This window comes from Galeopterus variegatus, unplaced genomic scaffold, assembly GCF_000696425.1.
Source record: "Galeopterus variegatus unplaced genomic scaffold, G_variegatus-3.0.2 Scaffold806, whole genome shotgun sequence".
In the NCBI taxonomy this organism is placed as follows: domain Eukaryota; kingdom Metazoa; phylum Chordata; class Mammalia; order Dermoptera; family Cynocephalidae; genus Galeopterus; species Galeopterus variegatus.
The window spans coordinates 292,518-303,359 of NW_007726917.1; the positions used below are offsets into that span (position 1 = coordinate 292,518).

At 55.7% G+C, this 10,842-nt stretch overlaps 1 protein-coding gene across 1 annotated transcript in view; it reads right to left on the minus strand.

The window, feature by feature from the left end:
* DNAH1 (dynein, axonemal, heavy chain 1) overlaps positions 1-10,842 on the minus strand; it is an 85,020-nt gene that overhangs the window by 34,024 nt on the left and 40,154 nt on the right. Inside the window, exons 23-35 of the mRNA XM_008572575.1 lie at positions 9,550-9,714; positions 8,932-9,053; positions 8,675-8,780; positions 7,975-8,154; positions 7,234-7,374; positions 6,563-6,726; positions 6,242-6,355; positions 5,311-5,499; positions 4,897-5,002; positions 4,073-4,186; positions 3,382-3,531; positions 1,756-1,842; positions 1,458-1,644 (exon numbers count right to left, since the gene is read on the minus strand). Of these exons, the coding sequence (XP_008570797.1) occupies positions 1,458-1,644; positions 1,756-1,842; positions 3,382-3,531; positions 4,073-4,186; positions 4,897-5,002; positions 5,311-5,499; positions 6,242-6,355; positions 6,563-6,726; positions 7,234-7,374; positions 7,975-8,154; positions 8,675-8,780; positions 8,932-9,053; positions 9,550-9,714 (1,825 nt within the window). The remainder of the gene's footprint in view (positions 1-1,457; positions 1,645-1,755; positions 1,843-3,381; positions 3,532-4,072; positions 4,187-4,896; positions 5,003-5,310; positions 5,500-6,241; positions 6,356-6,562; positions 6,727-7,233; positions 7,375-7,974; positions 8,155-8,674; positions 8,781-8,931; positions 9,054-9,549; positions 9,715-10,842) is intronic.

Sequence of the window (10,842 nt, forward strand, 5' to 3'; positions counted from 1 at the left end):
AGGTCACTTCACTCCCTCAGCCTCAGTTTTCTCATCTATAAAATGAGGATGGTGGTAGCACCTACCTCATAGGTGGGGGCAATGAATTCCTAAGCCCAGAGCCTGGCACGGAGTAGGAACTGTACAAATGCCAACCATTATTTGCACTGTGACTATTATTCCCTAACATCCATCGGCCAGGTGGTCAGCAGTCAGGCCCACACAGTGTCGGCTGTTACAGGCACTACAGCCAAATTCAGTCCCAAAGCTACTACACGGCCTGCTGAGATCACCACCCCAGGTAAGTGCTGGTCAACATGAGGCAGAATCTTAGCGTCAGTCAGGAGCTATAGGGCCGGGCCCACATGGGTAGGGAATGAGCACATGGCTTTGGCCCAAGGGGTGGTGGTGGTGGCAATGCCACTGCCAGACTGGGAGTCCTTGCCACAGAAATAGTGTCAATTAGCCAATGATGGCAAAGCTGACCCAAGGCTGTGAGGGAGAAAGGAGTTAGAGGCTTCGTTCAACAAGCCTGCTGGTGCCTGGAGCACAGGAGGTGGCCAGAGAAGGAAGTGGTAGAGCTGCACATGGAACTGAAGAGCAATGGAGTGCAGCAGGGGAGAGGCCTTGCAGGGCTGAGCATGAGCACGTTAACTGCTCAGGCCCAGAGGAGGGCCCTGTGTGGCCAAGGTGGACAGGTATGACTCTTGGAGGAGCATCCCTCCACCCCAAGGACTGGCTGGAAGAGTCTGGGAGGGGGTAGCCAGGCCAGGGGAGGATGGGGATGAGAACTCAAGCTTCATGGACATGTGGCTGGGCTACCCTACTATCAGGGAGGAGGGTTTAGGGTCAGAGAGAGTCTATTTGAGGGCAGCATCCCCCACAGCCCTTCTAGCCACATACTGGCTTTTATAATAAGCCACTTTAAAAAGGGCCCAAATGCTCCATCTTGCAATGACACCAAGGCTGTCACTCCACAAGGAGCACGAGCAAGTTCCACTGGTGGGACAGAGCCCAAGTGGCCCTCAGAAGAGGGGATTGGTGGCTGTGGTAAGGTGGGGTGGGATGCATGGAACATGGAATCGAAGCTCCATTCCCACCCCAAGCAGGTGAGGATGGGGTGGAGGAGCCTTTATCAGCAAGGAGCCAGCGCCTGATGAAGCAAGGCAGAGAGGGAACCAAGGGCTGTGACTGCTCCTCACATGCGGAAGAAGGCCTAAATCATGAGGTCTCATGAAGGGGACAGCACCTGTATTCCCATCATCTGGGAGGTTCCAGTGGAGACAGGCCAGGGACACCTGCCCTGCCCCTGGACGGCTCAGCTGAGAGCCCCAGCCCACAGCACACTTGGCCAGGAGTGAGGGACCCCAAGACTGGACTGCCCTGTCTGTCCTCCTGCCCTGGACTCCAGGGTGGCTGGAGCCAGCCCCACTTCAGACACCTGCCGAACTGTAGGGAATCAGGGGCCGACAGCTCACCCTCCACATCCTTGAGGTTGTTCTTCTCACAGGCCTTGCGGATGGCCTTGTCCAGGATACCATAGTCAATTTCCTCCTCCTTAATGGTGGGGAACAGGTCAGACACTATCCCAGAGAAGAGCTTGAGGTCCTCCTGCAGGAACTTAGGCACATTCACATCTCGAATGGCGCGGAGGCAGATCAGCTCCTGCGGCAGGTGCCAGCAGAGCCTTCAGGGTGGCTGGCCAGACACCCTTCCAGTTGCTCCAGAGCCCTGCTGGAGTCCTACTCCCTGGGAGCCTCTCTGGATGGAACTCACCTCATTCATGCTGGGGTTTTCTCGCTTGAGGTTCCCAGCAGCTGAGATCACAGTCTTCACAGCTCTCATCCCGAAGTCATAGTGATCCTGTCACCACAAAACAGGATTAGGCATGGGTGGGCACTGTCCCTCTCAAGGCTTCTGTCTGGACCATTCTGCTTCCCACCTGGTACCTGGCCATGCCTCTTCACCCAGCTCGCAGCTGAAATGTCACTTCCCCTACGGGCCCTCTGTAACTACCTGCAATGCCCCAGCCTGAGCCAGGTGCCCCTCCTTCAGGTTCCTCTGGCACCCTCTACTTCACCATCCCAGCGGCCCTCTCCCTTTATCGGGTTACCTATTCTGCATCCCCCGTATGACTCTTCCTTGGTCATTGTTAAATCCCTGCAGTCCCAGCACAAGCTAAGGGCAGGGAGGTGCTCAGGCTGTGCTGAAAAAAAACGAATGAAGGAATTTCCCATCTGTGCAACGAACGGGTGGGCCTTGATGGTCCTTGAGCTTCCTTCTAAAAGTCTTCTGTAATATCTCTCCAGATGGCTTTTCCCACTGGTTCTGTTTCTATTACATAATGGGTGTGTTGGAAATAGTCAAATTCATCATTTTGCCCCATGGTGCCAGAGCATGAGAGCTACATCTAGACCTGACACATAGACCAGCATGTCCCAGAAACCTTGGACTTGGAGCTACATGAAGAGACTGGGCTTGACTTTGGGTCATCGCCACCTGGGAAAGGCTGAGTGCATTTCCAGAACCATGTGTGATAGTTGCTGTAATGAGGGTTGACATTTTTCAAAGTGGATGATTAGAAACAAGGGTGTGTGGGAGTGCTGGCACCCAGGGGTGCACTGTGGCAGACTGCTGCTGTTTTTTCTGGTAACAGATTGTATCTCCTGGTTTTGGTGGGCTGCACCTGGACAAAGGCAGTATTGTTCCCCCCAGCCACCATGATTGGTGTTCATGAATGAGCAGGTGACCCAGAGAAGGCCCATTAGGGTGACACCAGGGATTTTTTCTGGAACTACTAAGAAAGAGAAACCACGGTGGTAGCATGTAAGCCCAGAGTTGGGATTCATCTCTGCTGTTGCAAAGGGGGAACCTGCCTGAGAATGGAGCTGAACAAGAAAGCTCATCCACCAGTGCTGGTGCCCAGGCCAGACCCCACCTGCCCTTAGACTCTGGGATCAGCACACTGAGCAGAAGGCCCAGGGTGCTGGGAGCCTTGGCGGCCTGGCTGTCCTGCTCTGGTCCCTACGAGGCCCAGGTGCACTTGCTCCCCAGCCTTGGGTTGTGTGGCTCTTGGTCCTTAATGATCAACCCCCCTGGGCCTGAACTATCCAGGCGTGCATCTGTTCCTGGCACCTGCTCCAGCTCCACTGTACCCTGCATGAGGCTGGCCAGGCTCTTAGCTGCTTAGGACCTCAGAGTGTCCTCAGCTGAGAAACAGGAATGTAATTCCTATCTTACAGGGTAGTTGGGAGAAGCTGACAAGATAATGCCTTTAAAGCACCCAGCACAGAGCCTGGCCCCCAGCAAGAGCTCAGCAGAAGGTGAATCTGGAGCTGCTCTGGAGGCTAGGGACAGGCAGCCATTCTCAGACCCTGGAACCTGGTCAGGGCAGGGCCTCACCTGGGAGCTGAGCTGCTCGGAGGACAGCTTGAAAGTGGTTGTGATCTTTTTAGCCAGTACATTGGCCTCATTGAAGCCAAAGGAGTAGAGGGAGATCTCAGCGATCATGGCATAGTCTGGAACCATCATGGCCACGGGCCGGAAGAGTGCCTGCGACACATGGTGCACATGTGATTGGTAGGCAGACCTCACCTGCTACAGCACTACCCACTCTGGACTATAGGTCCTCAGAAGGCAGCTTCACCTGGCCCCCTCCCCCACCTACTGCTGGGATTCCCCCTCTGCACCAAGCCTTCCATAGTTGAAGCCCACCCTGTGGCTGGGCTACTCTGGCCATTAGAAACAGTCCTTTATGTTAATCTGAACCTGCCTCCATATAACTCCCAAGAGATGGCCCTCTTGGCTACTGTCTTCTCATTTCTTCTGCAGGCCCAGTCTGAGCAGCTCCCATCAGATGCCCCCAACCACACACACATAGGCAGCCCTGACTTCTCCTGTGCCCTCAGGACAAGCTTGGGGCCTCCCCTCCATGGCGGGGGGTGGGCCTCAGGACCCTGGGCAGGAGGACTGGTATAGGGATTCACAGTCCCTGATGTCCAAGCAGCTGTGTGTCCTTGCACAAGTATTTTAGCATCTCTGAGTTCAGGCCAGAGCTCTGTTGCCTCCTGGGTCACCCTGGGCCTGAACTTGCCTTTAGATTGTCAGGCAGCTCGGTGCGGCCAGCGTATCCTGGGTTCATAGTGATAAACACTGCACAGGATGGCACAAGTGGGATCTCGACACCCTCAAACATAAAACGTTCCACCTGTAGGGAGTGGGGGCTCAACTCACCTGGGGCAGGGGGTGCCCAGGCCTGTCCCCTCCTCTGAGTGGGCTCCCTGGTCCCCTGCTGATGCCCCTGTCCTGGCCACAGCTGGTCAGCCAGGACTGGACCCCTGATCATGGGTTGGATCCTCCCTTGGGATCTTGCCCAAGACCTCATATCCCAGTGGCTACCCATGGCCTCCCAGGTCCTAGCTCCAGTCCCTCGGAGGTCTCCACACATCTCCTGCTTCCCACTCCTTCCACCCCCAATTTCTGACACTGAATGTCCCCATATTTGGGCAAGCTCAACCCTGATTAGGACCAGCCTCTCAGCTCTTGTCCCTAGGACAAGGTCCCTAGACAACTTGAACTAAGCTAGAGAGAGGACCATGCCTGGGGCTTACATAAGGGTCAGGATGTAGGAAGGGACACTCATCCACTACAGCTTGGCCTGAGGGCTGCCCACAGACTGGGGTAAGGCCGTGGGGCTTCCTGACCGGCCACAAAAGCCCTCCAGGGACAGCTTTGCGGGGGTTTGGGGGGTGGCTGTGCTGTGTCCCCTGTGAAGTGACAGAGGCTGGAGCCAGAGCAGGCCCTCAGGCCTGCTTCTCACCCTGCAGTGTGGGGAGCCACATGGTGGCATGGGCACAGTAGGTGCAGTGGGAGGGATGAGGGATGGCACATCAGTGTGGTGGTGTCCCCAAGGCTCACCCGCTGTTGCTGTGCCTTCTGGATGGTGGTGATCTGCTGGGCCACCACAGACAGCACCTCAATGTCGATGCGATTGAACTCGTCAAAGCAGGCCCAGGCCCCTGAACTAAACGAGGCCAGAACATCGGGTGGAAACATGTGCTCAGAGCCTACCTTGCACCTCCCTTGAAGGGCCCCCTCTGACTCTGTGGGGGAGGAAGCCCTCAGTGGCATTCTCCAACCACTCAGTCACAATCCCACAGCCCACCCACCTTTGTGCCCACTAGGGTGAGCTTTTGACCCCTGTTATCCCATCCAGTACCAATACTCCCCTATCCTGTGAAGCTCTATTTAGGAACTGCCCTTGCCTAATCCTCTCCCGAAAGAGCTCAGGCTTCCTGCCCTGTCCTGTGCCACCCTCATACTCAGCCTCACCTGGCCAGGCCCTTGAAGAACTTGCCCATGGCCATGAAATCGAGCTGGTCAGAGCAGTTGAACACAACAGTCTGTATGGCCAAGGCCTTGCCCAAGTCTTTGGTGGTCTCAGTTTTCCCTGTGCCAGCTGGGCCGGCTGGAGCACCCCCAAACTTAAGGTGCAGGGCACCAGTCAGGGTCAGGTAGCACCTGCAGGGGTGAGAGGAGGTGGGCATGGGCCACACTGGTCCTGGGCATTGCCGCTTCCTTGGGATTTCCTGAGACACGGGAGAACCTCCTCTTCTTGGGCCCCGTGGATTGGCAGCTCTCACTCCTCCCCATTCTCAGGGCCCTAGGTGTGCCCAGCCCTGGCTGCCAGGGTCAGGATTGGAGCCCTTGGCCACCTACCCATTTCACAGCCCTGCAGAGCTTTGCTGAGGGACCCACTGGAATGGCTGACCTGTGGCCATACTTCCCTTACTCAAAATCCAACTTGAAAATCCAGCTGGTACTAAATATAAGCAGCAAGATGAAATGACTACTGCTTCACAAAAGAACTGCCTACTTCATAAAGGGACTCACCCATTATTTCTCTCAAGATTAATTCCTCTGGCACATTTAAAGGAGGCTTTGACTAACAAAAATAGTAAAGCTCACACCCATTAGATGCTTACTGAACACCACACATTGACTAAGAGCTGTACATATATCACTCATGAAATTCTCATAACCACCCTGAGGAGGTCTCAGAAGAAAACGAGGCATGTAGGGGTGAGTCACCTGCCCAAGGTCACTCAGCCTGTGACAGGCAGAGCTGAGATCTGAACCCAAAGCCTATCCTCTGCTCTGATGGACTAGATCATTGTGGAGTGGCTATGGTCCCCTAACTCCTGGCCAGTGGGAGCTGGAGGGGGGGTCTCATAGTAGGAGAGAGCTTGAGGATGACCCCTACCTATCGGTGAGGGGTGTGATCACTAGCCTCCCGCTGTTGCCTAGGTACTCATAGCCATAGATGAACTCGGCATTCACGGCACGGATGTACAGGTTGTTATTCGCCCAGTAGTACCTGTCAGTGCAGAGAGATGTGTTCCTGGGCTATGGGCCACTGGGTAGGGTATGTAGTCACCAAGAGGGGGCTCTTTTCAGGAATGAGGGCATCAAGGCACCCCTACCCAACTTGTTCTAGAGCCTGGAGGACAGGAACCAGCCTATCATCCCTCCCTGGCCCCTCCTGGCAGCTGCTCTGGCTCTGGGGTGGCCCCCACGCCCACACCTCAGCTGTGAGATCCATTCGAAGTCGTTCACGCTGACCACACGCTCCTGGATCAGCTTGCTCACCACATCCTTGGCATGGACCTCAATGACGATGAGTGCCGACAGCACTGCCCGCTGCATGTGGGACAGCTTCCCCCGCACCAGGGCCACCAGGTCACTGAGCTGCAGCAGTAGGGACACTGTCAGAGATCAGGAAGCCTCCCTTGCACAGAGGGTGGGCTTCCTCTATCCTGGGATTTCTGGTGGTCTGGGATGAGAGGAGCAGGGACTGGGCAGGGTGAAGGAAGTAAATAAAAATGGAGACACACACCTGGCATCTGCCTCCCTGTAGCGCATGACACCACCTGAGCCTTCAAAGGTCAGGTGGAGCCTGGTGAGGAGCTGGAGGCAGGAGTGTGATGAAGAGCTGGTGCACAGAGCAAATACAGCCCGAGGGATGGCACAGGGGGATCCTCACTGACCATCAGGAGAGGGCCTCAGAGCCCTCAGGCCCCTGGTCTCTCCTGCTGGTGGCTGGTTGTAAAATACTCACTTGAGTGGTGTCTGGCCTTCTGCTCTTTGGACTCAATCTTAGGCCTCTTCCAGGCTCAAAAGCTCGGGAGGGACTGGGCTCCCCTGGGGCGTATGTGGGGGGTGTGGGGAGCAGATGATGATACTCTTGGTTCCCACCTGCTGGGAGAGCCGTGGGAACAGTTGGCTGCTGAGGTTGCTGGCCTCCAGGGCCTCCTCCACTTCCATGGTCCAGTAGGTCTGGCATCCAGCAATGGTCACCTGGCCAGGCCAGTTCAGAACCCATTGGGTCCTGGGCATCTGGGAAGACAACATGAGCAGGGCTGACCCAGGCAGCTGCCAGCCGTGACCCTGCTCCCTCTTCATCCCTTGAATGTAGTCTGTGCTTTGACCTTTCAAACTCTAGCCTCAAGTTGTTAATTCCACTGGTCTCTCAAAAGCAGAAAAGCCATTAGGCTCTAGGCCTCTCAGGGGTGAGCAGAATCATCACTTCTTCAGCAAAGTGTGGGAGCAGGATCGGGGAACACACTAGGTTCAAATTCTGGCTCTGCCACCTGCAAATCACACGCTCCTGGGCAGGAAACCCCTCTGAACTGACTCTGGAGGATGGGGCTTAACCCACAGCTCAGCTGCCAGTTGTGAGGCTGAGAGGTAATGCAGGTGAGGTCCCAGCCTGGCACACACTCAGCACTCGAAACATGATAGTAATTGTGATTATGATTAGGAGCAAGTATCACTTTCTGGAGTGTGTGCAGAAAGGAAAGCTTTCCAATTCCTGCCTGAGCCCCCAGAGATCTCACGGCTGGCTGGGAGCTGCAGCCTGAGGACAGGCAGTGGAAGCAGAGAGAGGCACCAAGAGGGGACCAGACAGGGATGGGCTGGGCTGGCGGCGCAGCTCACCGTGGGGTAGGCCATGATGGCCCTCTCGATGATGTTGCGCACACTGGCCTTCATGCTGTGCTCCACCTCCTGCAGCCAGTCCTCCACGTTGCTGGAGGGGTAGATGGAGAAGGACAACTGCACCTCCTCACCCTCCGCTGAGTACATGTGTGTGATCTCCAGGTCCTCCTGGAACAGCAGCTGTGGGCAATGGGGGAGCAAGAGCAGGGGTTGCCCTGGGTGTCCCCAGAGGGCCTGCCCACCACAGCCCAGGGCTGACTCCATAGTGCCCTACACTTTAGGAAGAGAGGTCCACCTGAGAGGGGCTGGGGGGCCTGCCCCACCCAAGTATCTCTGGCTGGGCCTTCCCCCACTGCATGTGGGCAGGATGGGTCTGCCTTGTCCCCAGCTGTGGCCCAGCCCCAGCCCAGGCTTGGTCTGAATCTTGGGGAAGGTTCACAAGCCTTCTGGCCTCATAGGTTTCTTAACTCAGCCAACACCTCAGCATCTGAAAGGGACAGGGAGCCCCTGGATGAGGTCAGAACCCTGAGCTGGAGGTTCTTCATATGACCTCCCTCCCACAGGCCCCAGGTGTGGTCTCTAAAGACCAGGAATCTCGTTTGCCACCTTATATCCTGCTGGAAGGGCTTGGCATGAGAGGAGAGATGTTCTCCCTGGGAAGGTACCCCAGTGCTCCTGGCCCTGAGCTCCAACTACCCACCCGGGCGATGTTCTCAAAGCACTTGCGCAGGTGGGGCTGCACAGCCGTTGGGTCCTTTGTCTGGGACAAGATCTCTAGCAGTTCATCGTCTGACAGGAAGTAGAATCTGCCAGGAAAAATAGGCGTGAAGAAGCAGGTGAGGCAGGCTCTCTGAGCCTCAGCTTCCCCAGCACTACCGACGTCCCTGCATTCTAGCCTGGGCACCCCAGCCTCATGGGTAGACACTGAAGAGTAGGCATGGGTCAGGTGGTGCCCACCTGGGGAAGGCACTGCGCTTGGTCTCCAGGTACTCGCTGAGGCCCTTCTGCACGAGGTCCAGCAGCTTGTTGCAGTCCCGCAGACTGTCAAGTAGCTTCTGGTCAGCACATACATGGATCACCTGCAGGGCCCGGGCCAGGAAGAGAAACTGGAAGTGAGCATGGTCCAACTGGGAGGCAGCAAAGCAGGCTCACCAGATAGCACACACGCAGCCAGAGACCCTCAGTGGGGCCTGGGAAGGAAGAGGACAGGAAAATTGTCCCTGAGCCAGGGGCTGCATCCATTAGCTCTGCTAATTGACAGGGAAAAAAAATCGGTAATTAAAAAATTAGGGGTAAACAAAGCTTAAGAGTTTGCTTTGCTGCAGGACCTCTCAGGGTCTCTAAAATGCTAATGTGGACTGCAGATCTCTAACAGAACAACCATCAACTGTGGAATGTCTGAGCAGCATCTCTGAAACTGGAGAACCCACTCCAGAAGACACAGGCCAAGACCGAAGCCTTGGATTTGTCCTTCAATCTTTCTTGCTCAGGAAGGGAAGAGACCAAGAGGCACCCAAAAATGTGACCAGGGCCCGTGGTGGTCCCAACTGTGCCTCCCACTCCCACTGAGCTCGCCTCCCGGTTCTCGTAGGCATTCTTCATGATCTTCCTCCAGATCCTCTCCATTGTCTGGTAGCGCTTGCTTTCCACAGGCAGCTGCCGGTTGATGTCCTCAGAGCTGAAGATGGGCTCCAGGTAGAGCCAGGACCGCTGACAGTTCAGCCACTCCTCTAGCACCTCCTGGACAGAGGTAGGGCAGGGCAGGACTTTCAGGACCCGGAGTCCAAGTTGGGTTCTTTTCCGCATGACTGAAACATTTCACCCCAACATAGAGCTATGCAGAGCACTAGGCACCAGAGCCAGTGTTTGTGGGGAAACTTCTAGATGATGCTGTCAGCCATGGTACTCCAGAAAACAAAGAGCGTGCAGGGATGCCTGTCCTCCAGAGAAATCCCACTTTCCTCACCGGATGCCCAAGCATCCAAAAGGGCCAAGGGAGCTATTTTTCCCTACAAGGTGGCCACACCCAAACCAGCAAACCCAGAAGTAACAGAGGAACGACATCTGGTGCATGGAAAGCTAAACAAGTCTCCTTTGCTGGGAGGACTTTTGGGTCTGTCAGGGGAGCTATTTTTCCCTACAAGGTGGCCACACCCAAACCAGCAAACCCAGAAGTTACAGAGGAATGACATCTGGTGCATGGAAAGCTAAACAAGTCTCCTTTGCTGGGAGGACTTTTGGGTCTGTCACCCCAGGATTCTCAGAGCTTCATTGGGACTCTAGCTTAAAATCCCTAAAATACTCTCTAAAACATCAATCCAAGAGTGAGATATCTTCAAAATGAGCCACTTTTCCCTTCTGCCTCCAAATTCCCCATTTATCTCTTGTCTTCTCCTATCGACGCAAACTCATTCAGTCATTCATTCGTCTCTTCCTCATGGGATGTGTGTCATAGTCAGCTTTATGGGCACCAGAAGAAACAGGGGAACAGAGAGTGGTCCCTGCCCTTGGGAGCTCACAGTGCACCAAAGGGCCAGTTCTGCCCATGAATCACCAGGGGCCCAGCATGCGTGGTGCATCTGTGACAGCACTGACCAAAGGCCCCCATGGGAACACCTTGCAGGAGGATGTGGGGGGAGCATAAGGCTGCTTGGTGCTGAGCCTTGAAGGAGATGGGAGGTGGGGATAGACTCCAGGTGGAGGGGACTGCGTGAGCCAAGGAGGGAGACCCAGGGACAACGCTGACCAGGTATCTCTAGGTAGTCCAGGGACTGGGACTGTCCTCCAGGGCCCTGCGGGTAGCCCCTGCCTCTGGCTGTGAGAGCCCAAGACAGGGCAGCGCCCTGGCCCCTCCCTCACCCTAAGATA